Here is a 27,734-nt window from a genome sequence, read left to right as displayed (position 1 = left end):
GGGTCTTCATTGATGAGCACTGCAGGCTTGGATAAAGTGCTTATTACAGAACTTGCTATTGCATAATATTTTATTCTAGATTTAGAAGGTCAGGGAGGGTAAGAAAATAAAGTGAGTTACCCCCAAAGAGTTGGAACACACAATTAGATTATAAGTCAAGTCAATTAGAGCAAAGATACGCTTCCATAAAAAGAAAGGAGGACTCTAGGACCTAAAAGGCCTACCAATACTGTTATTCAGTAGGGCCTTATTTTATCTAAAAAAGGAACGTGTGCATCTTCGAAGGAGCAGCCCATGAAGCATAAATAAAATTTGAGGGTCAATCGGGCACCACCCCAAGGAGAAGGGCCAGCCAGGCCAGCAGGAATGAGTGCCCAGTCCTCCCAGCAGGTCATATGATCTTTCGTGTGGAAGAAGACATAGGAGACTACCCAAGGCTGTTATCATCAAACATTTAAGGCAGATAATTCACTCTTCTGATTCTCTGTCAAGCTCTCGAACCCACTTTCTAATGATTAGGCTCCAAATTGCACACTTAGGAGAAGATAATGCATTCATTAGGAAAACTCCAGAGTCCAGTTCTCTGGACAGTTTTGCTTCTTACAGGAACAGTTAGGCTCCAGATTTTGGAATCAGATGACCTTTATTTGAACCCTGACTCTACCACTTATATACACCCTAACTATGGGATCTTGGGGATTTCCTTCATCTTTTTTCTCCAAATGAAAAAAGATCACAAGGTACCACATGACTGTAGAGAGAATTAAATTAAATCATTTAATTATACATTATATTATATATAAGTATACATTATATTAATGTATAATGTAATGTATACATTACATCTATAGATGTAATGTACTTAACATAAGTGTCTAGCAAGTAGTTAATGAAATCAGTAAGTTTGCATTCTGATTTTATACTTCACTGATTTTTAATCAATGCTGGAACACTGAAAAGATGAAAGTTTTGATCCCACAAGGTCAAGGACCAAATGTAGACCTTGGGAAATCACCAAGACTCCAGGCTAGCCCTCACCTCCTGGCACCTCCCGGTTTCCATGGGTAACATCTATAAAAGGTAACCAGGATCTCTGAGTGTCTTTTCTTCTCTTTTCCCTGCCCCCTATCTCCCAGACATATTTCTTATGCAGAATAAGATTTAGGTCTACTTTGCTGTTACAGAGTCAAGAATCATTGCCCTTTAACAAGGGAGAGGCTCCGAGGCTGGGTTTTTTTTTTTTTTCTTTTTGCTTCATACTACACACCAAAGGCAATGGCACCCGACTCCAGTACTCTTGCCTGGAAAATCCCATGGACAGAGGAGCCTGGTAGGCTCCAGTCCATGGGGTAACTAAGAGTCGGACATGACTGAACGACTTCACTTTCACTTTTCACTTTCATGCATTGGAGAGGGAAATGGCAACCCACTCCAGTGTTCTTGCCTGGAGAATCCCAGGGACAGGGGAGCCTGGTGGGCTGCCATCCATGGAGTCGCACAGAATCGGACATGACTGAAGTGACTTAGCAGCAGCACACACCAAAAGCATCATCTTCTGGAGGCAGATGTATGTTTTTCTAAGGTCATCATTTGGCCTGCCCCACTTCCCCACATGCTGTTGAGGGAAACACTGCCAGGACACATAAAAAGCCACAACATCAGTCACAGATGAAGGCCTCCGTGCAGGGAACTGCCTAAATTACACACAGGCAAACCAAAGTGACTCTGGCAGATTAAGCAGTTTGTTTTGTTTTTCTGTTCCAGTTATCAGACCACTCTGTGACAAAAACACCAAAGAAACCCATGGTAAATTGTGTTTAGAGTATGGAGTCTTGACAGTGTTTTTTGGTTTCTATGGAAGTGCCTGCTGCTGCTGCTAAGTCGCTTCAGTCGTGTCCAATTCTATGTGACCCCAAGACAGCAGCCCACCAGGCTCTGCCATCCCTGGGATTCTCCAGGCAAGAACACTGGACTGGGTTGCCATTTCCTCCTCCAATGCATGAAAGTGAAAAGTGAAAGTGAAGTCGCTCAGTCGTGTCCGACTCTTAGCGACCCCATGGACTGCAGCCCACCAGGTTCCTCCGACCATGGGATTTTCCAGGCAAGAGTGCTGGAGTGGGGTGCCATTGCCTTCTCTGTCATGGAAGTGCCTACAGAATTATTTTTCAGATGTTAGTGGCTGATGCTGGACAAAGCTGTAGAGACTTCTGTCAAACTGTGTAGCAGTGGCATAACTACAGGGGCTAATTGGCAGGCTCAGTGTGAGGTGCCCTCCAAAAAGACTGCAGTGTTCCCCCTCCCCCTCAGTTCTTCTAAGTCAAGATAACACGGTTCAAACTTTGAAAACGATCGCTTTTCAGCTGACCATTAGAGAATGTCTATCAAGCATCCAGAAAAACAACTTGATCGCTGCCCTCACAGAACCCACCTAGGGCCTAATAGAAAATACCAAGTATTTTCTCCCTTATATCATTTAATTTAATTCCCACAACCCTGAGGTAGGTATGGTTTTTATCCCCATCCTACAGGAGAATAAACTAAGGCTAAAAGGAGTACATATTTTGCTTCAAATCACACAGCCAAAAAGTGCCAGAATCTGTGCTTGACAGAACCTGGAATCTCTAAATCCTCGGGTATTGATGGGCACCACTTAGGCCAGGGGGTCCAAACCTTAAACTTGCGGTTTCAGTTTTCCTTATCAAACGAAGCGTCCCTCATTTCACAGACATCACTGACTTTTCGTTCTCCGCTGACCCAGGATGAAGAGCCTAGTACCTCACGGTCAGGACCCGGCTGTCAGCCTTGCTGGTGCCCCCAGCTCGGCCGAGGGACCAGTGCGCATGTCTGGGCTGGGGAGCGCCGGACCCCTGGGGTCTGCGAGCGAAACCCGCCCCAGTTCCCTGAGCGCCTCCCACGGGGACCCCTCAGTGACGTGCTCCCGGCCACACAGGCCGGCACCCGCCTGCTCAGGCCAGAAACCCACGAAGCGCCGCGGGCAGTCAGGTTTCGGGCCCGCCTGCAGCCGCGAGGCCCCGGCGGGTGCTGAAACGAAAGGCAGATGAGGGAAGCAGCGCCAGGGGACCGAGGCGCCGCGGGCCGCGTAGCCGGGCGAGGGCATGCTGCGCCGCCGCGACGAGCGCCATGGGCTGGCTTATCGGCGTCTCAGGTGGACGCGGCTCCAGCCTGAACGCCGCCGGGACCGCCGTGCGCAGACCCGAGGCCTGGGGCCCCCGCTTCTGGCTGCCGGCCCGCGCTCCGCGTTCTCCGCGCACTCGGGCCCGCCTCTCGGCCGTTTTCGCTTTCGCTTTCTTGCCGAGAGCGTTGAGGAAAATGAAAGTGGCAGTGTCCAGAGCCTGCGCGGCAGCCGTCGGGGCGAGGGGCGCACCGTGCGGGGCGGCCAGCCTGGAGCGGGCGAGCCGGAGCCTCAGCCCGCACCCGGCGAGGTAAGCGCAGCCCCTTTCGCGGTCGCCTCGCGGGCTCCTCCTTGCGGACCGCGCGGGCGGGACGCCAGGAGGCAGTTGGACGTGGCGGGCCCGGCTGGGGGTTCCTGCCGCGGGGTTGGGAGGGCTTGAGATGCGGCACCACTGGGGCTTTCGGGGCTCTGGTCCTCCAGGCCGGGCTGGAAGACCTGGGCGAGCCTCGGACTAACGTGCCAAGGATCCGGCAGCCTGAGGTCGAGGTGGGGCGGGTGCAAGCCAGGCCACCCCTCCCAGCACACGTTTTCTTTTTTGTAAAATGCCGCCCCGACCCTCCCCCGTCCCGCCCCACCCCCACCCCCACAGAGTTTCGATGAAAATCAAAGTGGGAGGATGTATATAAAATGCTGAGAAGAGTGTCTCACCTGAGCCCAGCAGGGAGGAATTCATAGTTTACCCTTTATTACCTATCAAACTCCTCTGTTTGCGCACGCGGCCCCAAACCTCGCTTGTCTGGCCAAGTTTTTCATATCTGGTGCACTTGCACGCACTTGGCAAGCGTGCCCTGAACCGGGAAGCTTGCGACTAGTCTCTTTTCGTCGTAGGTATGCAGAGGAGCTAGGCCAGGATGCCACCCACTTCCCAAGGCTCTGTCCAGGTGAAAACAGGGGCTGACTCTAGAGGAGCCCCTATCCATGGCTGGCAGAAACGGTCAGGGATGCGTGCACGGAGGAAGTCAGTGCATCCCAGACAGGGACGCTTTCTGTGCAGAGTCCGCCAGCAGAAGGGTGAAAGATGAACGCCCAGATCTTGTATGCCCGCTCAGAATTGGACTCCTCCTCAAGGCTGTTGGGACAGTCTCTGCTTTTGGGTGCCCCCCATTCCCTGGCAAGACAAAATATATATGCAAAACCAGTTGTGTAGATGAGGGAAGACACTAAATGTTAGGAGTAAAGTGACTAAATCTGCAGGCACTTGATTTAACATTTGAGTGAAGATGGTTTCTGTAGGCAATACCAAGAACACCACCCCCATTTTAGTCAACTTTTGTCTAGTCTAATCACATGTATCTGATCATAACACCCATTACTGAAAGAAAACTTGAATAACCTTAATTTTGAAAACAGATATAGGTCCTTCCTAATTTTTAAAACATGGAGTTCCTCTTTTGTACTCTGCTTCAGGATGGTGGTGAGAATTCACCACCTTTTAGAAAATACCACTTTTATCATGAGCCAGAAAATCAGATTCTTTGATTTGTGTGATGTACTTTCAACAAGCTGTTCCTTTTCTTCGGAATTCCATAATGTCTCTCTCTCCTCTCTCTCTCCTGTTAACTAAATTTAAGCTGTAATGCATGGTTCTCTCCCTTTCCTCTTCTGTCTGTGGCTGGAGAGGGAGGGGGTTGTAGTAGACACCATCCACAGCATTTTCACCATGCCAGGTTCTTGCTTCCATGATGGTGAAAACTGAATGACTCCACTAAAGATCAGGCAAGCCTCTGTCTTCCCCACTGCCTTCTTTCCTCCTGGCTTTATTACTCACTGGTTTAGTATGCGATGAACTTCATTACATTTTTCAGAAGAAAATAAAGCGTGGGATTTTATTTTCCATAGGATGTCAGGACTTCAGAACTAAATTGCTCATATTCTTTAGTTAATGGTGCACACTATAATCCTTGGTCTGTTTAGAGTCATTTTGTTTTATTTTCTTTCCTCCTTTTATCTTCCATTTCTCAACACCCTCCCTCCCATGCTTGCATACTTGGGCAGGCATGGTGACACATTTGTTCTTACATCTTTCCTTATATCTTCTCAGAAAATGTGTGTCTTTGAAAGGTATGTCATGTTTTGCTCTTGTTGTACTTATCTGAACAAAAGCCATCGTGCTATAAATCTCATACTGTTTCTCTCTTTTCTTTGGCCACACGTGTGGCTTGTGGGATTTTACTTCCCAAGAATCGAACCCAGACCCTTGGCAGTGAGAACGAGAAGTCCTAACCACTGGACTGCTATAATTCCCTCATACTGTTGATTTTTTTCCATGTTTTTAATTCAAACCATCTTGATATATGTGAGTCTAATTCATTAGTCCTGGCTGTTGTGTACTTTTCTATCAAGAGTGTACACCACAAGTTCTTAACCAGTCTCCTGGGAATAGACGTTAGGTGATCTTCATCTCCTTGCTTCCACAAACAGTGCTGCACCAGAAAGCCATGTGTTCTCCAGCAAGAACTTCTCTGAGACAGATAGATGGAGAGATAGATGCTAATTTTGGAATACGTGTATGATGTCATTTACTAAAAACTGCTGCTTTGTGCTGCAGAATGGCTTCATCAGTTTTCTCCCATCAGGAGTGCGTGTAGGCTCCCTTTTCCATCATCTGCCAGCACTTGCTGCTGCTGCTGCTAAGTCGCTTCAGTCGTGTCCGACTCTGTGCGACCCCATGGGCTGCAGCGCACCTGGCTCCCCATCCCTGGGATTCTCCAGGCAAGAACACAGGAGTGGGTTGCCATTTCCTTCTCCAATGCATGAAAGTGAAAAGTGAAAGTGAGGTCGCTCAGTCGTGCCCGATTCTTCTCGACCCCTGGTCTGCAGCCTACCAGGCTCCTCCGTCCGTGGGATTTTCCAGGCAAGAGTACTGGAGTGGAGTGCCATTGCCTTCTCCACTGCCAGCACTTACTATTATCTAATTTACTAACTTTTTTGTCAAACTAGTAGGTTGAAGCAGAACTCCATTTCTGTTTTAGTTGAGCATCACATCATAGTGTTCTGCCATTTGTGAATTGCCTGTTTGTCTCATTTACTCTTCCTTTAGGTTTCTGATATTTTTCTGTCTGGTTGTCATTTTGATCCTTAAATATAGGTATGCTCACTAAATTGTTAATCCTTCATGGAATGGCAATGTTATAAATCATCCCCTAGTCTGGTCACCCATCTGTTAACTTCATTTATGGTCTTCATTTATTATTAGCACCTTTATTAAGATATAATTTACATACTATAAAATCCACCCATTAAAAGGATACAGTTCAGTGGTTTATAATATATTTGCAGAGGGTGTAACTATCTCCATAATCTAATTTTAGAACATTTGTATTACTTCATTAGCAATCACTCTCCAGCAGCCCTTAATATTCCCCTCTCCAGCCCTAGACAAGCACTAATCTACTTTCTGCCTCTATATACTTGCCTTTTTCAGGCATTTTGTATAAATGAGATTGTACAATATGTGGTTTGTTGTGACTGGCTTTGTACACTTAGAGTAATCTTTTGGAGGTTTATCCACATTATAGCATGTATCAGTAGTTTGTTCCTTTTTACTGCCCAGTACATTCCATCCTGTGGCTATACTGCATTTTGTTTATCCATTCATCAGTTGGTGGACATTTAGATTGTTTTTCCTTTCTGGCTATTATGAATAATGTTTCCGTGAACACCCACATACAAATTTTTGTGTAAGCATATATTTTCATTTCTCTTGGGTGTGCTGCTAAGTCGCTTCAGTCGTGTCCGACTCCGTGCAACCCCATAGACGGCAGCCCACCAGGCTCCCCGTCCCTGGGATTCTCCAGGCAAGAACACTGGAGCAGGTTGCCATTTCCTTCTCCAATGCATGAAAGTGAAAAGTGAAGGTGAAGTCGCTCAGCCGTGTCCGACTCTTAGAGACCCCATGGACTGCATGCATCCAATCAGGTTCCTCCATCCATGGGATTTTCCAGGCAAGAGTACTGGAGTGGGGTGCCATTGCCTTCTCCATCTCTTGGGTATATACCTATTAATAAAAGTGGAATTGCTGGATCATATGGTATGTCTGTGTTTAAACTTCGGTTCATGCATGCAAAGTCACTTCAGTCGTGTCTGACTCTCTGTGACCCTATGGACTGTAGCCTGCCAGGCTCTTCTGTCCATGGGATTCTCCAGGCAAGAATACTGGAGGGGGCTGCCATGCTGCCATACTTTTCCAAAGGAGCTGCAACATTTTACATTCTTACCAGCAGTGCATGAGTGTTTCAATTTGTTTGCATTCTCACCAACACTTGTGTATATTTTTTATTATAGCCATCCTAGCAGGTGTAAATTTCTAGCTTATTGTGGTTTTAATTTGCACTTCCTGGATGACTAATGATATTGAGCATCTTTTAATGTACTTATTAACCATTTGTATATCTTCTTTGGAATAATGTCTGTTCATGTCTGTTTGGAAAATTTGATTGTATTTTGTTACTGAGTTGTGTTATTTATATATCATTTCTTTTTTCTTATGACATCTGAAATCATCAAGGTGTCTTTGGCTCCATTCTTTCCTTCCTTCATTTCATTCAGTGACTTGGAATTCTGTATCCTATTAGGAGCCCTAAGCGTAGGTAAACATTTTCCTACAAATGCTAAAAATTAATTAAAATCTCCAATTTCATCCCAAGCATAAGCAACATTTTAGCATGTTTTTAATTCTCTTCTTCTCCCACAGGCACATGTGTGTGTCTGCCTGAGAATTATTGAAATAATCTGGAAGCCTCTGATTGTTATTAACTCTTCATGCTTCAAAATACATTTTTATTTTTCTATTTTAGAAGTCTTTTCTTAAGAATTGCATTAATTTGTAACATATTTGCAATTACCTATCACACCAAGATAGGAAGGCTTGACCATATATTTATTTTAGAGTTTTGATTGACATACTGAAAATTTTTAGTGATTTGTGTCTCAACAGTAGTGCCTCTCTGGGTCTCTCTATTTCTCAGAAGTATTATGTGAATCCATGTTATTCTGATCCTTATTTGACCTTTGCCAGAACAAAAGCATTCTAAAATATTTGCAAATGCTAAAGTCACTTCCTCATATTTTACTGAGTTTACTTTAGCTTGGTTAAACCAAGTGCAATATCAGTTTTGCAATATCACTAGCTGAAGGTTTATATAATTGCCTTCCCCGCAGCGTCAGAAACTGGCCAGAGGAATATGAAAATAGCTTTGAAAATTCAGCTGCTGAATATCTTACACTACAAAGCTTAACATTTTTGTTTATGATAGTATTTGAGGGTGAAGTAAATCAGGCACTCTAATAGTAAAACTATGGTAAAACTAACTTGGATGGAGTTTATCAAAACCTTCTTAAAGCATCCATATGTTTTTATCCCAGTAATTCTACTTTCAGCATGTATCCTAAAACATGTTTGCCTTTGGGCTTTTTTCAGGTGGTACAGGGTAATTCTAGGTAGGGTATATTTGCAGCATCACATAACACTGACTCCCATGGCGAAAAAGTTATTCCTCTGGTCGATTCCTTTCCAATCTTCTGATCAAGGGAAGGAGAAAAATCTCAGCTTGGGACTAGTATGTCTTTAACACCGTGTTAAGCCTTCATAATCCCACTTGATATGAAAGGATGAGCAAAGGGATAGCAATATCAACTATATTTTCATGACACCATTGTGTTTTCCATTGTATTTATTCTTATGACTGTCTTCATTTATGACATTTAATGCTGGCTTTCCATTTACAGTAGTAAATAAGGTTTGCTTTTAAAACATTTATTTAAGGGTAGAAATGAATTGATTTAAAGAGGAATGTTAAGTACAGTATATATGACATTTAATTATGGGAAAATAATAGTGATGTATGGATGGCTGAAAGGTGTGAAACATGACCCTAAGAAATAATCTGAGCTTCAGACACAGATTTTAAGTGAGGAGGTTTTCTTATAGATGGGGCTGTTCCTCCCAGTCTGACTTCTGTTATCATGAAGTTAGAAACCAGTTAGTTGTCCAGCAATTAGGGATTAATTAAGAGATTTTTATACCATGGAAAAATAGTGATAGAATACTGCCAACTGTTAAAAGTATATTTAATGACATGGAAAAATTATATACTATTAGATAAAACAAAGCTGGTTGCAAAAGAAAACTGTGCACAGTATCCTAATATTGTTAGAAAGTGTATGTTTGTATATATGTCTGTGTGTGAGAATCTCAAAAATTATTGGAAGAAATATTTACAAATAAGTTACCTCTGAACCATTGGGACTACAGGAAATGTTTGTTTTTTTCCACTAATAAACATGTCACTTTTGTCAATAGAAAAAGTTTATACAAATAACTGTTTTAAAATGAACCCATTGGAACGTTCCCGGGACTGCCTGGAGTTCTGCCGTCTGCAGGCGCTCCTGCGTCCTTGTGTGAATGCTCCAAGCCTCCAGCCGGGTCTCTGGCCTGCAGAGCCACAGCAGGTTGGCAAGACTTCCTTGTCACCACTCAGTGTCCTCCTAGGTCCTTCTTCTTAGTGTGTCTGTATTTATACTTTTGGCGTAAAATAGAATATATCTAAAATTCCCTCTTCTCAATAGCCCTATTAAGTTGGGCCAAATTAGAATCCCACTTTCTTAGCGGGTCTGAATCATTAGATAGGAATGGAGGAGATGGTGAGAGAGGGTCTCTTAGTTTCTCCTTTATTCTTTTTCTGTAACTTCTGCATTATTCTACTGACCATGAAATTTCTACACGTTGGGTAAAACCATGTTTGTGTTTCACCTGGGTTTAAGATATGTGTATTTAAATTTTAGATGCCTCCTTTCCAGGATTACAAAATCTCTCTTAGGAAGAAAAAACGGTTCACAGCAAGGCCTCATGTTTGGCCGGAACACTTGCTACTTTTTTCCTGGTAGAAATTCCTAGGTTGTTACTTCTTAGAGCATGTTCCTGGAAGTCCCTGGACTTCTTTGTGGGAAAGGGGTTGACAGGTCCCTGTCAAGTGAGCAAATGGTGTCTGTGTCTGGAGGTGGTCTTACCCCCCTGTGCAAACTTCCTCCTTCTGCAGAGGGTGGTGGGCTCTGCCTAGGGTGAGCTGGGCAGGTCCTGAGCCTAAAGAAAGCCTGCTTCAGCATTCCAGTAATGTCTGGAACTTGACTGGCCAATACCTCCCCTCCTGAGGTCCTTCTGTTCCCCTTCACCTCTCTGCCACTGCTGTGGTTCAGGCTCTCACATCTCTTGTCTGGGGGACACAGTGACCTCCAGCTGGTCCCTGCCTCCACTTCCCCTTACTTATAATCTGGATTTTACAGAAGCCAGTGTGTAGTAGTGTATTGTTGCTATAACAAATGAACACAAAATTAGTAGCTTTTAACAATCCAGATTTATTATATTACCATTGCAAAGTTTTCAGAAGTGCTCTTTTCCTTCTGGAGCTCCTGGAGGAGAACCATTCTGTTGACTTTTCCAGCTTCTGGAGGCTTCCTGCATTCCTTGGCTCATAGACCCTTCCTCCACCTCTAAAACTAACAAGAGTTTCTCACGCTGCAACACTCTGAAACTCATCTTCTGAATCTCACTTTGCCTCCCTCTTACAGGGACACTTGTGATTACATTGGGTCCACCTGGATAATCTCCCCATCTCGAGATCCTTAATCACATCTCCAGTGCTCTTTTTGTCATTGTAAGGCAATATAGTCATAACTTCCGGGAATTTAGATATTGACTTCTTTGGCGGGACCATTATTCAGTCTACCACACAATGTAATCGTTTAAAAACACACACAGCCAACCATGTTACTCCTCTGCCTAAGGCCCTGGTGTGGTGCTCTCCTCAGAGGATAAGGACCTCCTGTGGCTGGAAGTGCCGTGCAAGGGCCACTCCCCTCCTCCCCTCCTTCTGCTTCCCATCTCCCCACTCTGCCTCTGGCCTGCTGTCTGTGATCCAGCCTTTGCACATGGTCTACTTTTTACCAAGGATGCTTCTCCTTCTCCCACTCCATCCCAGGTTCCTAAGCTCCCTAAGATGCTCTCACTGGGACCCGTGCCATTCTGCTATCACACCTACTACAGGTCAACATCTTCACTTTTACTTAGGTGATCAGATGCTTCTCCCATGTGAGTAAGTAACCCCTACAGTCAGGGGTCATGTCTATTTTCGTTCCATCAGTGCATCTCAGTACGGAGTCTGCTTGTGGCAAATGGTTAGTAAGCACTTGGAAATGAATGAATAAACGAATGAATATTAGCAGCTTGGTCATCACCCTCTATCCCCTTTACCCTGCTTTTTTCTTCTGTACAACATTTATCACCTCCTCTATTGTGGCTTCCCTCCACCAGAATGGAAGCTCTTTGAGAGCAGGGACTTTCTCTTTTGCATTCATGCTGTTATTCCCAAGTCCTAGAGCAGCGTCTGCTCCATAACAGGTATTTGATAAATATTCAGGGGATGGATGATCTGGGGATGTTCAGAATCAGTCCCAGAGTTTTCTTATCTGACCCTTCTTTGAAATCAGGTATTACCAAGTTTTTCATTTTAGTTATTCAGCCTAACTCAATAATCAGGCAAATTGGCAGAGACCTCCTAAAACATTCACCCAATTTTTATGAGGATTAAATGAGCCAATAAATATAAGGCATTCAGAGCAGTGTCTGGCACATGGTGAGCCCCGTATAAGGGTTTGCTGATGTTGTTAAGATGTACTTGAGCCCTTGATTGTTTAGAATTTTTGCCATGTCTCAACTCTGTTGTGGGATCCCAGATGCAGAACTGAGTGAGCTCTTCTGTTTTCTTGCACCTGGACAGGACCCAGGTGTTTCAGCCCAGGCAGGAGGGCTTCAGGTGGGTGATTTGAACCATAACTTGTGTTTTTTTCTGTTTTGCCTGCAGATGGCGGTAGGCCCTGGACTTCCCTGCACTGCAGGCAGTGATGAGGCTGGGCAGCAGAGAAACAAGAAAATGGACTCCCTCCTCCTGAAGCCAAGAATGGCAGCTACCAGCCATGGGTGAGCTTCCAGCTTGACCAGAGTTTTTCTCTTATCTGTTCCACATTATTTGTTGTTGTTGTTATTCAGGATTGGTGTAGACCATACTTGTTTGATTTTGGGGTAGTTTGTTGATTTTCACAGTTTGTTTATAAAAACAGAAAAGCAATAGCAGTGAAACCAGAAATATTACTGGAACGTTACTGAGGGAATCGAGGGCCAGGTGCTCATGCTCTGCACCGGGAGTGTGGCATCCCCTCACTTATGCTCCTTGGGCCTGTCCCTTTTGTCGTCCTAGGGGATGGTACCCACCCAGGCAGTCCCTTTAATTCAACAAGTGTGTGGTAAGCTGGAAATACGAGGTGTTCTTTGCATGGACATTGTGGTCCTTCTTGCAGTTGCTCAATGGGCAGACTGTTCCTGTGCTGCTGGAGAGACACCCCTGGCCAGCAAGGCCCAGGGCTTCTTTCTACTCACCCTGACCTTGTTGCCCCCACAGAGGGCTTCTTCCCCTGATCTCCCCGCTGATCCCACATTGGGTAATTTCACAGCTCTAGTTTATTTGTCCTAAAACCACCATTAGTGTTGTAATCTGAGCAGTTTGAGTAGAGATTGTTTCTGTTCTTTTTTAACCCCATTTGTGAGATTTGTCCTCAGCAGGCAGTAATTCTAAGTTTTCTATTTGGTAATTAGAATACTTTCTGTCCTTAATGCTAAGGACAACTACACCGCTTCTTGGCATTCTGATGGGGTCTAACAAAGGCCTTCCTTGATTTTCAGCATCTGCCTGGTATGGTGGTGTCCTTCCCTTAGCTACAATCCCTTTAGGGCCCTGCCCGACAAGAATTCTGGGACATCTTCCCTCTCAGTGTCACAAGTCCTTCGGTGGAACTTGATGTTCCCTCGACCCTCACCCCAATCTGTGCCAGCTTTGCCTCAAGCCTCTATGCCCCATGGTTTACATCTTATTCAGTCTCCTTGAAAACAAACAAAAAAAATAAGTGATACAATTCATTTGTTTCAAATATGGAAGCCAAGACTCAGAGATTAGGTTACTTTCAGAGCTAAAATGTAGCAAGCCATAGTGGCAGCCCAAGGTCTCTGAAGCTCTTGCCTGTTAGCAGAAACTTAGGCTGCGCCTTCCCTGATAGCTCAGTGATAAAGAATCTGCCTGCCAATGAAGGAGATGTGGGTTCCTTCCCTGATCTGGGACGATCCCATATGCAGCAGAGCAACTAAGCCCGTGCACCACAGCTACTGAGCTATGTGCCACAGCTACTGAAGCCCACGTGCCCTAGAGAGTAGCCCCTGCTCGCTGCAACTAGAGAAAAGCCCACACAGCGCCGAAGACCCAGTACAGACCCCCAAAACATAAATAAAATTATTATTTTTCTAAAGTTAGACTGGCCACTTACAGGTAGAAGATGAATTCTATTTGCATACATGTATCTGTAATACACTTCTTTTTTCATATTTTATTTAACCTGAACTGTTGGCACACACTGGTAAAATTTGCCCTTATTACTGTTTGCCTTATGTGCATCATTATGTGTACCAGTTGATGCAGGGTAGTCCAGTAGTTTATCTGAAGAACCTGTAACCTCCGTAAATTGGCAAGGTTTGATTTCAAAAATCTGAAGTCTTCCTCTGCATCTGGGAGGTTTAGTGACCTGTTTGAGGAGGAACAAACTGGCAAACTCCAAGCGTAAATCTGTTTCAGCCTAGTTCTAGTAAAACTGACACAACCTCAGTCTAAATTGTTGTCAGGATCAGCTGTTTTATAAACCAGGTCACTAATAAGTACCTGCTGATATCTGAATGTTTTAAAATATTACAGTTAAAACTGTGGTCAGTGAAAGAAAAGCTGTCCTTTGTCCCCTGGGACTGCTTTAGGGCACTTATTCTCAGGCCACTCAGGACAAGGCACTAACTTGAGATTGTGGAGTAGTCCACAATCTCAAGTGGAGTGGAGTACTTTTTCTGTGTCCTCTTTTTAAAAAATTTTATCGAAGTATAGTTGATTTAAAATGTTGTGTTAGTTTCTTCTGTACAGCAAAATGGGTTATACATAGATATATCCAGTTATACGCATCTATATTATTTTCATCTTCTTTTCCATTATGGTTTATCATGGGATATTGAATATAGTTTCCTGTGCTATACAGCAGGCCCTTGTTATTTGTATATTCTGTATATATTAGTAATCATTTGCATCTGCTAATCCCAACTCCCAGTCCTTCCCTCACCCATGCCCTCCCGCCTCGGCAGCCACAGTCTGTTCTCTGTATCTGTGAGTCCTTCTGTTGCGTAGATATGTTCATTTGTGTTGTATTTTAGATTCCACATACTGTATGTGGATATGTGATACTGTATATTATTTGTCCTTCTCTTTCTGACTTATTTCACTTAGTACCATAATCTCTAGGTTTATCCATGTTGTTGCAAACAGCATTACTTTATTCTTTATGACTAATACTCCATTGTATAAACATGGTACATCTTCTTTGTCCATCCAAATGTCAGTGGACAGCTAGGTCGTTTCCATGTCTTGGCTATTGTGAATGGTGCTGCTGTGAACATAGGGGTGCGTGTATTGTTTTGAATTACACTTTTGTCTGTATATGTGCCAAGGAAAGGAACTGCTGGATCATGTGACAACTCTATTTTTAGTTTTTAGAGGAACCCGCATGCTATTTTCCTTAGTGTTTGCACTAATTTACATTCCCACCAACAGTGTCAGAAGGTTCCCTTTTCTCTATATCCTCTCCAGCATTTTATTTGTAGATATTTTTAATGATGGCCATTCTGACCAGTGTGAGATGGTACTTCATTGTAGTTTTGATTTATATTTGTCTAATAATTAGCAACGATGAGCATGCTTTTTTTGGAGAAATATCTATTTAGGACTTTTGCCCACTTTTCAGTTGGGTTGTTTGGGTTTTCTTTGTTATTGAGTTGTATGAGTTGTTTGTATATTTTGGAAATTAGGCTTTTGTTGGTCATGTCATTTGCAAATATTTTCTTCCAGTCCGTAGGTCATCTTTTTGTTTTGTCTGTTATTTCCTTTGCTGTGCAAAAACTTATGTTTGATTAGGATCCATTTGTTTATTTTTGCTTATTTCCATTGCCTTGGGAGACCGACCCAAGAAAACATTGGTAAGATTTATGTCAGACAGTGTTTTGCCTGTGTTCTTTTCGAGGAGTTTTATGGTGTGATGTCTTCTTTATGGTGTTGTGTCTTCTTTTTAAGAAACAGCTTTATTGAAATATATTTCTCATACTGTGCAATTCACCCATTTAAAATGTACAGTTTAGTGGTTTTTAGGATGTTCATGGAATTGTGCATTCATCACCAAAGTCAACTTAAAACATTTTTCATTACCCCTAAAAAAAACTCTGTACCCCTAATTATTGCCTCCCCAATCTCCCCATTTCCCCCAGCCCTGAAAACTATGAATCTACTTTCTGTCCCTATAGATTTGCCTATCCTGGATCATATGAATAAAACCATACAATATGGGGTCTTTTGCGTCTGGCTTCTTGCACTTCAGCTTTATGTTTTCAAGGTTCATCCACATTGTAGCATATGTCAGTATTCCATTCCTGTTCATTGCCGAATAATATTCCATTGTATAGGGATACCACATTTTATTTATTTGTTCATCATTTGATGGATGTTAGGGTTATTTCTATTTTGGGGCTATTACAAATAACGCTGCAGTGAGCATTTTTGTGTACAGGTTTTGTGTGGACTGTTTTGTGACTCTGTAAGTGTACTGACCAAGTTCTGTTTTTAAAAATATGATAAAGGAAAAGAACTAAGTTGACATTGTTTGAAATTTAAAGGGACAGTTTCTTCGTGTCGATGTAGACTTGCATTCAAAAAGATTATCTAATACCAGGTTAAAATCAAAAGATATCTTGATACTCTAATATATCTCTTGAGTTTTCTAAGTGGTATCTTTTAATATTCTTTAAAAAAACACAAGAAAGAAATATACATTGGTCCTTAGGTCTTACTTGAAACAATGTAGAATTAGTTTACCTGGAGAGTTATGCAAGTACTTTTTTCCAGATGTATTTAGTAGATGAGTGGGGGAAGCGGAGGCATGGGCCAGAGAGAGGAACAAGGCAGGAGGGAAATCTCAGGCGGTGTTGCTCAGCTTCCCCAGGGCCCACCCCTGTGGCCACAGGCGCTGGCCAAGTCATTCTTAGTGTGCCTATTGCTTGCTCTCTGGGTGTTATGCTTCACAGCTGAGTGCTTCTGTGTCCAGTTTCACTCTGCTTCTGACTCACAAAGCTTTGGTGTTGAGCTGTTGGTTTTTAGTAAAAGCAGATGTTAGAAAGAATATGCTGAAGGGTGAATCAGCCCCTAAGGGTCTTTGATAGACATGGTCCTAAAACACACTTCCTGTCTGTTTGTTGTGTGTTGTTTTTTTTTTTTTTTTGAGCACCAGTTAACAGTTTTCAGTTTAACTGTGTTTTCCTTCCTGAAATCTTGAAGTGAGACTAGTCCTTGTGATTTATTCAACGCATTGTTTTTAGGGAGTTCTTTTACTTGTCAAGTCTGGGTTGAAGGTAGAGGTGGTTTTTTTTTTTCCCCCTTCCCTTGGGTAATAGAGGTAGTATTGGGGAGCATTTTAACTGAATTCTAACTTCAGATGAGTCAGCAAGAATTTTTATGTATTATTTAATGCCTGGTAAGGAGGAGGCATCATAAGAGAAGAGACAGTTGCCCTCAAGGATCCCACATTCTGGTTGGAGAGTCAAAACTTTGTTCCTATCTGTTAACATGCAATACTTACACCAGTGAGTGCCCAGAAAAGCCCATGTTGGGGAGACTTTGTGCTGCCTGCCCCTGGGCTTAGGTTGACTCTGGTAGAAGAGAAGAAAGTGGGTGGTGGCCCCAAGTGCGCAGGTATGAGAAGGAGCAGGAGTGTCGGAGGGAGTCAGAGGGACCATACCTGGTACACTGGGTTGACCGGATTTTGGTGATGGTGGGATTTGATGATCAAGCCAGGGAGTTTGACTTAATATCACGAAGAGTAGGAAGTAAAGACTTTTGAACAGGAAGACAAGCTTACTAAAGGGGGGACATTTATTTCCATTTTGCACCTGAGAAAAGCGGTGTTTTTCAAATGTTGTCTTTTCAAATGACTCTCCAAAATCACACGGCTGATGCAGGCTGGATCTGTCAGACCCCAGAGTTCACACACACACACTTGCGTTCACGCTGGCCTGCGTTATCTGCGGAGCACAGACTGGTCTCCAGTTCACGAAGGCTTCCCCCAACTCTGACCTCATGTGACCCTCTGAATCTATACATGGCTGCATTTGTTTGTGTCACTCCCTGGGCTGACCTAGTCTAGGGGGGAAAGGAGACTTTGGGCAACTCACTTGCCAGCCTGTCTGAGGCCCTGGGAAAGCAGGGACAGGAACCTAGCCAGGCCTTCATGGTCTGCACAGCAACAGCCCAGACAAGTTCCAAGAGCTGCAAGACTGACAGGGGAATTTTGGAGGTACAGGCCCCCAGGCATGCCTTCCCTCCACAGTGGGAGCCACAAGGCTGATCAAGATCTGGGCAGGGCGACAGCACAGCTGCAACCACAACACAAGTTGACTCTTGCTGCTACCTTAATCCTCCAACGCAGGCCAGAGGATGTGAGGACGCGTGTTGACATTTTCCATTCATTCCTTTGTTTATTCCTTCATAAAGTATTCAGCAAATAGCTAAGGACCTTAAAGGTGTCAGTCTGTGAGCTTACAGCAGTGAACAAAACAACCTGCCTTCCTGGAGCTTGCAGTCTGATTCTGGAGACAGGCAATGCCTTTTTGTTGTTGTTGTTGGCTGTGCTGGGTGTTCATTGCTGTGCGGGCTTTGCTCTAGTTGCCGCAAGCGGAAGCTACACTCTAGTTGCAAGGGTTTCTCATTGCGGTGACTTCTCTTGTTGTGGAGCACCACTCTGTGGTCGTGGGGGCTCAGTAGTTGCGGTTCGTGGGCTCTAGAGCACAGGCTCAGTAGTTGTGGCACACAGGCTTAGTTGCTCCATGGCGTGTTGAGTCTTCCCAGACTAGGGATCAAACCCATGTCTCCTGCACTGGCTGGTGAATCCTTTACCACTGAGCCACCAGGGACGCTCAGACAGGCAATGCTTTATGCAATGTTTGGGAGCAGTAGATGCTGTGAGGAAGAGTCAAGCAGGGAAAGGACTTAGAGTGAAAAGGTAGTCCAGGAACACTTCTTTAACGGGGGGGTCTTTGAGCAGAAGTCTAGGTGAAGTCAGGGAGCAAGCGAAGTGAATGTCTGTGTTCCAGGCAGAGGGAACAGTAAATTCATAGCCCTGAGTCGGGATTGTTTGCACAACAGGAAGGAGGCCAGTGCACAGAGAGCCCTCTCCTCCTGCCAGGGAGGAGAGGCAGCAGCAGGAGGAGGGGCTCGCCTCGCAGGGCACTGAGGGAAGGTAGGATCTTGCTCTCCTCCCAGCTCTAAGGTGTGGTTGAAGCATTGTTCCTGGTTGGTTGGCCTCCGATCTCAGAATTCTGTTTAGACCCTTCCCTGGCAGTATTAGCCACTATTATTAGTTCTGTTGTCTGCAACTATGAGCCCTGATACAGAGCTTTGCCAGGAGAGGGAAGACCAACCACGGTCAGAACTCAATATTGACCAGCTTTGTCGTGAAATAAAATTTGCTTTTAAGGTTAGAAAGGGTGTACTTGAATATTATATTAAAATGTTTAAGTTTTGGTTGGAGGGGCTCTACCTTAACACAAATGGAAATCCTAGTTCTGTCTTCCTCTTAATCTCCCGGCGGAGGGCCTAAGTTGGTCAACTTTGCTTAACCTTTCTGCTGTCATCCATAGAATTTGGCTCGTCGTGGCATTCTTGCCCACAGGGAAGGAAGAAGGGGAAAAAAATGACTTATTGAGGGTCTTTCCCGTCTTGGAGGTCTCTGATTCTGTGGACACATTCTGCAAAATGTGCTGCAGGGGACTAGGGTTATACCTTAAGTGATGTCCAGGGGGTTGTGATTTTAATTTATATTTTGAAGCCCCTCTTCCCTTTTTTTTTTTTTTTTTTTGCTTTGAAACAATTTTACAGGTGTCCTTTATAAAGTAACTCTGTATGTCACAGTGGGGAACAGCTTAGAAAACACATGATCCTGAGAGCCAGAGCCACCCTTTCTAACTGTGTGGCTCTGGGCATGTCTCCTAACTTTCCTGTTCCTCCACAGTTTGCTGCATATGGCAGGGAAAATAATAGCTACCTCAAAGGAGTCTCTGAAGATGAATTTGATGATGCATCCAGCATAGGGCCTGGCTCAGAGTAAAACCTCAGTGAACGTCAGCTGTGATGACGGTTAGACCAGGGAGGTCGAGTGACTTGCTTAAGGTCATGTGGAGAGTTAGGAGCAAAGCTGGAAATAGGAGCCATGGCTCATGGAGTCCCAGGCTAGTGCTTTCTCCCCAGGATTCACTTTGGTGTCCCAGAGAAAATGGTAATGTACAGGAACAGCCCTGAGTCTAATGCTCTGGCAGCTGGTACTGGCTGTTGTAGGGGATTGAGGCACAAGGCCTTCTCAACACACGGGGCCCTCAGCCTTGGGCCTTAGGAGCCCCTCATAGAAGGGCATCCATGGTAACAGATGCTGGGAGCCTCCTTTGTTTTCTGAGAGGCAGAACAGGGCTGGGGGCAGTGTGCTTCCAGTTCTCTTCCCCATCCCCCACCAGACCAAACCAGACCTGCACCACCCTTGCCCTCTCCCCAGGGCGACACAGACTAAACCTGGAGTGTGGGGGGGCCTGCGCAAACACGCAGGGGGCAGGTGGGCACTCTAGAACTCTCTGTCCTGAGCAAAGCTGGGCCCTTACTCCTACAGCAGGACCCTGTACCTCAGGCCTGCAAAGTGGCTGTGGGAGGAGTCTCCTAAGACCCTCTGGGAAAAGCAGCCTGACTTGCCCTATGGGGGAGGGATGGCAGATGCCCTTTCCAGCTGCCCTGGTCACCCTGCGGCCCGAGGACTGCTCCCACTGGTCTTAGGTACACAGCTGTGGCCCTTGCTCCTAGAAAGGAATTTTAAGGTCTACCCAAGTGGGTTTTCCCGGGATATGCACAGCTCTTAAAATGTTGCTTCAGCTAGTGTAGCACAGTGGAGAAGCCCACAGTCAGTCAGGCCTGGGCTTGAATCCCAGGTGTGCTTCTTTGAGTGTGTGCACAGGTGAGTGGAGGTGTACTTGGGAAATTGTTCAGCTTCTTCACCTCTCACTGTCTACATCTGTAAAATGGGAACAAAGAGTGCCTACCTCACAGAGTTGCAGCTTGAATTAAATGAAATAACCTGCGTAAACTGCTTAGCGTGTGCATGGCCCATGCTAGCTATTTTTATCATCATTGTCAAGCGCATGGGTAGGCTCCACTAGTCTGTGGGTGGAAACAGCTTTCTTGTGTGGTTCAGTCTGTTGTAGGCTGTACATGAGGAGCCTAGAATGACTGAGCCAAAGAGCTCAAACCTGTCTTTGTTGTACTGTTATTTGTAGTCATTTCTGTTATCCAAGGCGGGTAATTAAGTTTCTGCTAGTGTGTAATGCCATGCCATTTAATTCCCTGTTTCTCTTCTGTTTAGTTCATTGTTCTTGAAAGAAAAAATAGTTACACAGCTAAAATGTATTGAGTGTTTTATAACTAAAAGTTTTATGCATTATCTCTTTAATTCCCGTAATAACCAAATGAAGAACCAGAGGTTAAATGATGCCTAAGGCTACTCTGCTGTCATGCAGCAGGGCCAGGCCTCGCAGGTGCAGTTAGAGTCCATGCTCAGCCCTGCACCGCCTCCCTAAATAGGGCAGTGGTTGACCTTGGTGGCCTTGAGGAGTCAGGAGTCTGGTCTGTCCCCCAGCCCCCTCCCTGTGTGTCACAGAGGGGAGAGTGAGAGTCTGTCCCTGAGAACACTGTGACTCTTCTTTTGGTAGCCATTTCAGGGTCTGCAGGGGCAGTGGCTTCTCTCTTAGTCCCCTTGTAGTGTCCCCTTGAGGCCAGTTGTCCATCCTTAAGGGTCATTCTGTCGAGGGTGTGCTCTGTCGTCAGGTGGACACGCTGACAGTGAGGGTGACCTTCCCCTGGCATGCTGAGGGTGGGACCTTCTGCCCCTCTGACCGCAGTGCTTGGCATCCAGTGCAAATGTGGCCACTCTTCATGCCTGTCTGCCCTCCAGCCAAGTTGCTTGACCACAGCTGACTCCTTCCTCAGAGGTCTGTAGGACTCCTGGCTCTGAGAGCAGAGAAAGTGGCCTGTGGGCCCACTGGATCTCTTGAGGAGATGAGAGGCCGTGTTTAGCGTGGCCTGCAGTCCCTGGGTTGACCCAGGTAGTGGTGGATCTGCTCCAGCCACAGCAGCCCTTCCAGGGCTACCCAAGGCGCCCTGAGGCCTGAGAGCCAGCATCCACCCTGGGGGATTCTTCGTTCAGCAAGCACTTATTGAGCACCTATTTTGTGCCTCCAGAGCCCACGTGAAAGAGACATCAGGTGTCAGTTGGTGTAGGGCTGTGTCCAGCCCAGCGGGCAGGGCCACCGGTGGCCACCAGGGAGCACCACCGCTCTCAGAAGGACCCAAGGCTGGCAGAGGAGCCAGGTTGGCTGTGTTGCTGTTTATGTGAGCAGCTTCCATGACAACCGGAAGATAATTACCTGAGGTCAAGCAAATCCTGGAGCAAGATTAGGGTGTCTGGATAGGGTGGGGACTGCACTGTGATTTGGAGACCCTTAAGTGACCAGAATCTTTTGGATGGTCTATTCAATATGTTTAACTAGTTTGTTAATTAATTAATGCCCCACTGTATTCCAGAAAGGATTCAGAGTGACTTTCCATTCAGCAGGTTTCTTAGAGGGAAGAAGGTATCCTCAGCTTGCTCTGAGCTAAATGTTAGGGTTTAGACCTCACAGGGGTCATTTACCAGCTCAGCTCCATGCTCCCAGGGCTGGCTCCCTGGAAAGCACAGCCTTTGCTGCCAAAACTGGTTTGCAGCATTTCTGTGCTCACCTCCTGGTTCCTTTGCAACAAGTGGCCCCGACGTCTTCCTGCCTTGAAGCAAACCACGTGACTTAAGAGAAGCAAATCTGACCTCAATTACCAGGTGCAAATATCAGTCACTGGGAGTAACCAGGAGGCCAGTGTCCCTGGTCGTTTCGGCCTCTGGCGTTAAACATTAAGAGTGCACTGTTCAGGATGTGATAAAGCCTGTCTCTCGCAGTTTATGGTTTCCAGTAAACCAAAGGACTTCAAGGAGGGGCCAGGGGCAAGGGAGAGACTCAAGGCCTGGCCCGCTGCTGAGCTGGCAGAGCAATTTCTGCAGGAGCAGAGGGGCAGGAGGGAGGCTGCAGCTTCTCAAGGCTGTTTCTGTGGCAAAGCCAGAGAGACCTGCTGCCAAGCCACGTGAGGCAGGGCCAGCTGCTACACCCAGCCAGGCAGCTCCGTGCACTCTCAGGGTGGTGATATGGGAAAGGAAGATTTCTGTTCTCAGTGTTCTGGACATTGTGCTTCCTTCCTGCTGGGTGCCAGCCCAGCTGGGAGCCCTGAGCATGTTCCTCTGTCAGTCTGAGCAGTGAGCATCTGGAGCCACTCTCACAGAAAGCTGGAGGAACATTCTCAGCATCTGGAGCCTGCAGATACATGGGCCAAGATTCCTCAGCCTCTGGTCACAAGGATGCTGTAAGCAGGCAGCATGTCCCACCTTAGCCTAGGAAGGAACCGAGGTCCCCCTCCCGGCCTCCAGGGCCATGAGGGAGACTCGTCTCAGTTTCTCTGGACCACCTACTCCAACAGCTAAGAGAGAAGATATACATCAAATTAAATCAAAATACGGCAATAGTTGCATGCATCATTCATTTGACAGATGTTTCATGAACACCCCACTAAATGTCACATACTTTACCAGGTGCCAGGCATACAGTTATGAACAAGGTTCCTGCTCATGTGGACCTTAGAGTCTAGTGGTAGAGATAGAAAATAATTAAAATAAACACATAAATAAAGTGTCAACACAGTAAATGCTATATAGCAAATTCAAATAACTGATGTGGAATCAGGTGACTGAGTGACTGCTTTGGATCAGGGGTCAGAGGCAGCCTCTGAGGACGTGGCATTTAAGAGATTCCTGAAAAAGAAGACTGAGGAAAGAGCAGGCAAACAGTCATAAGGTTACCTGTCCTGACTGCTGTTGGTGCAGGAGAGGCAGGGTGACAGGAGGAGAGGAGGAATGCTCTAGAACATGTAATTAGGTTAATTTGTGACACTTGTATTTTCTGAATTATTTCTTAAACATTCTTTCATTCAATATCCTTTGTGTGCCAGGCATTCTGCTGAGTGATGATAAAACCAACATGAGTATAAGGTCCCTCAAGAGGTTTTCAGTCTGTTGGGAGAGTTAGGCCAGGAAACAGGACAGTGTAGTATGTACTGTGAGACGATCAAAGAGGGTTAGTGAGAGCATACAGAGGGCTTGCCAGCCCCTTTGGGTGTTGAGAGAAGCAGACAAGTTCAATAAGGCTTCCTTGAGGCAGTGACATCTGGGAGGGTCTTGGAGGATGAGGTGAGATTAGTCAGGTGAAGAAGACAGAGTGTATGTTCCAGGCAGAGAGGATGGCCTGTGCAAAGGCCTGGAGAGTCAGCACATGTGAGGAGGAGCAGATAGACAAGAATGTTCTGCTCTGTAGCCTATACCAGACACTCAAGAGTAGCTTGTAGAGTTAAGACAGATTCCTCAGGGGTCATGTCAGCAGCAGGCCAAGGCTTAAGGAAAGGATTCTGGGGTTCAAGAGCTCAGACCACTCTCTGGACCTCCCTGCCTACTGGGAGTCATCTCATGAGAGGACCAACTCACTCCAAGCAGACACTTCCCAAATCAAAATATAAGATTCCCTTGAACCAGGCACATAGATGCGAGCATGCATGAACATCCATGTGAACAAATTTGACTACTTCATTTTTGGAGGAAAGAGGGTACTGAGATAAAACCTATTAATCTATGGGTAAGAACAAGATTTGAATTTAGGGTAGGAATACTTCTTTGCATCCTTAGAAGTCTCACTAGGCTTTCTGGCAAGTCTCACCAGGCTGTAAAATTGCAAAGGCGCTGTTGTTACACCCCAGTAAGTGCTTAATTTGATCACAAACTAGGATAATCCCATGTCCACTTCAGCCTGATAGGGAACATACAGCTTTCTCCCATCCTTTCCTCCTACCTTCTCCCCTTATTTTGTTTCTCTCTCTCTTCCCCAGCCCCCAGAGCCCCTGGTTATCTTTTTTATGTACTCATTGTACCCTCAAAACCCTGTAATAGTGATAACAGCAGTTTATTACTTGTAAGACACCTCAGTCAATCGTGACCTATTAAAATCCAGAAAGCAAGCAGTAAATTAAAAAGGCAGCCAGAAAGAGAGCAAGTGAGAGAGAGAGAGAGAGAACCAAAGTTCAGAATGAATTAACATTTATTAAGGACTTGTGGACTTACTATGTTCAAGGCCTTCTGCTAAGCTCATCACATTCTCTGTTTTGTTTAATCTTTCCAAAAGCTCTTCAATTTGTGCCTCCAGATCTGTTCTCCACCATCTCCACCTGCTCTGTGGCGTGGAAGACTGACTTGTATGCACTGCATCACCATCTGCCTTGCCTCTGACTTCTGGCTATGTTTGGCTAATAGGGAGTACTGGCCAGAGATCGGTGGACACAGGAAAACTAGATCAAGAATTTATTCTCCTGGTTTGCCATCGATTCACTGCAGGCCAGTTGCATCCTCCACTGAATCCCACAACTCTAGTCAGACACCTGTTCAGACAGCAGCCTTCTCTGGGTTCATTTACCTCCTCCCTTCCTTCACATCTTCAGGCTAGAAGTAGTAACAGCTCCCCATTGTCGCCAGCCCTAAAGTGCTTCACTAACCGTTGTTGATTTCCTTAAACCCTTCCAGTGTGAGTGTGCCATCTGTTTCCTCCAGGACTCTGACGGTACGATAAACTTTTTGAGGGAAGCACAGTTCAGTTCAGTTGCTCAGTCATGTCCGATTCTTTGCGACCTCATGGGCTGTAGCAGCCAGGCTTCCCAGTTCATCATCAACTCCCACAGCTTACTCAAACTCATGTCCGTTGAGTCGGTGATGTCATCCAACCATCAAGTCAGTGATGTCATCCAGCCAAGAGGGAAGCACAGTATTATCCCGTTGTAAGATAAGGAACCTGAGGTTAAGAGAAATTTAATAACTTGTTCAAGTGTTAACACACAGCGGGCAAATGGTAGAATTAGCACTCAATCCAGGTGTTCCTGATACATGTGACTAAACACACATATGTTCAGTTATATGTCACATTGCTTCCCAGGACTAAATACCACCTCCCCCAAACTCCACTAAATATCAGTTTGCTCTTGTATTTTGTTTCCCAATCCATAGCCATTTAAAAAGAGTAGAAATTATAAGTCAGTGCTAAAAGCAGGCTTTCAGTTAAATAGTGAGAAGTGATGGTGACAGTTTGAGATGGAGAAAAGGCATAATTGCTGTTAAAAATAGGCCTAAAAGCATAAGAAGCTTTCAGAGTCCACAGTTGGCTGTGTCTTCTCCACGTTTTGAGGGATGGTAGTGCTGACACTATAGTCCACTGGAGCCCAAAGTAAAACTTCTCAGTTGGCCAGAAGAGTTAAGCTGGGGTTGCCCAGTTCTCTCTCACGCTATTCCTTATTATAGTGGCCAGTTTTCATGCTTGGTTTGTGACACTCCAAGCAAAGGGGCAGAGGTTCTTTTTAGTTCTGAAACTTCTGATTCAGTTTGCATGAGGATATTACTTTTTAAGGAACTTTCAAAAACACCTAAAATTTAATTGTAGCCATAGTTGAGTTAGAGAACCCCTGGGTATACAATTTTCTCCACCTCTGGTGTTTATAGAATCTGACATCATTTGGGTTTGGAGGGAGACTCTGGGGAGAAAGGCCAAGAGACACTCAGCAGGTGGAAGGGCCTTTACCTTGGGATTCTTATTGATGGGCAGCTGTATGGAAGTTGTTATAAAGACTGTCAGCTCCTGAGTGTCCTCTTGATGGCTTGTCTGGCCAACCCTTCAAGATCTTAGCATGAGAAGACTATAAGAAGGCTTCTTTACATTTATTTATTAGTAAAGTTGACCTTTTAAAAACACTTTACATTTGTATTTCTTTTGAGAATTCTTTTTCTTCTTTTCAGCCATATCATGAGGCATGTGGGATTTTAGTTCTCTTCACATGTATGTTAGAAATTGCTAGTTGTTTTCCAATTTCCATCCCCACCCCCTTTCTTAGTAACAAATCCAATTTTTTAGCTGAGCCCTTTGCCACATGATTTAAAGTCTGTGTTTCCTTGAAGCTTGGTATGACCATGTGACCGAGCTCTGGCCAATGAGATGTAATCATTATGTGGGATTTCTAATAAGTTCCCTTAAAAGGAGAAGAGTGTACTGTTCTACCCACCCTCCCTTTCTCCATCCTACCTCCTTAAATGAGGGCGTGTTGACTAGAGCCCTAGCAACCGGCATGGGCTGAGAGCTGCACCCTAAGGATGGGGCAGAATGAGCAAGATGCCTGTCTCTCATGACTCCTGGAGTTACTATCCTAACCCTGAACTGACTGTGAACTTTTTTTTTAATGTAAGAGTGAAATAAACTTACATCTTGTTTAAGCCCCTATTGTTTTCTGTTATGTGTAATTGGACAAAATTCTAATCAATACAAAATGCTTGTTTTTGTCTGAGCCATTTTTTTTTATTAGTGGGTTTTTTTTAACATATGAATGATATTTCTTCTCTGTAAATGTTGTGAATATTCACCCTGGTTTTGCTTGCCTTTTGATTTTGTGTTTTGTTTTTAAAGAATAGGTGTTTATTTTTAATATTGTAAAAAGTTAACAGACTTTTAAAATGCTGTTTGCATTTGTGTTTAAAGTCCTTCTCCATTCAGATCAGATAACATTCACCAATATTTTTTCTAGTTTGTTTTTTTTTTTTTTTTTAACAGTTTCACTGTTTATATTTAGCATTTTAGTCCATTGGTAAGTGCTGCTGGTGAGTTGTGACTCTTCCATAGGTCATAAGTTTCTATCCCCAGCTACCCTCCTAGCTGTGGGGCAGAAGCCAGCATCACTTCTCATTTACACCACCTGGCTTGGCCCAAGCCTCTGCACTCAGGCCAGCACACTCAGCACACATCCCCTCTCCATCTCCTTCCTCCACCCGCTCCTCCTCTGCGGGTCATGTCCGTACTACCCAGGACAGCACTCTGGGCTTCTTCTGGACCTTCTGGCTTTGCCACCCTGCATTCAGCTCTATTCCCGATCATCTCTAATTACTGTTTACCTAGACGAGGCTATTGACATTGACAGACCTCCCCAATATCCCAGAAGCTTTTTGTTATATTTTCCTCTGGATAAGAGATATGAAGAATTTTTATATATTTTTTCCCAGGAGGACATGGAGCTTTTTAAATTGCGATTTTGTTTTAAGAGAGATTATCTGTGTTTATCATCTTAAAAATTGGAAAATACAGAAAAGCACCAACATCAGTAAAAATAAAAGCCTGATT

General features: G+C 44.9%; 1 protein-coding gene across 7 annotated transcripts in view; it reads left to right on the top strand.

Moving 5' to 3' along the window:
- Positions 1–2,826: 2,826 nt before the first annotated feature.
- The window catches only part of LOC147368902 (uncharacterized), a 76,243-nt gene continuing 51,335 nt past the window's right edge, over positions 2,827–27,734 (top strand). For 4 of the 7 annotated variants that reach the window (XM_086410371.1, XM_086410372.1, XM_086410373.1 and 1 more), the window contains exons 1-2: positions 2,827–3,443; positions 12,052–12,167. In XM_086410371.1, the coding sequence (XP_086266497.1) occupies positions 3,117–3,443; positions 12,052–12,167 (443 nt within the window). In that variant the 5' untranslated portion in view covers positions 2,827–3,116. Of the gene's footprint in view, positions 3,444–12,051; positions 12,168–24,710; positions 26,839–27,734 lie in introns of those variants that run through there. The other 3 variants (XM_086410375.1, XM_086410369.1, XM_086410370.1) reach the window with 2 other exon arrangements.

Source organism: Bos grunniens, chromosome 7 (genome assembly GCF_055505025.1).
Source record: "Bos grunniens cultivar Pamir isolate PY7600 chromosome 7, Bosgru_T2T1.0, whole genome shotgun sequence".
In the NCBI taxonomy this organism is placed as follows: Eukaryota; Metazoa; Chordata; class Mammalia; order Artiodactyla; family Bovidae; genus Bos; species Bos grunniens.
The sequence above is the reverse complement of the archived record's forward strand: the minus strand, read 5'-3'. Positions and strand labels throughout refer to the sequence as shown.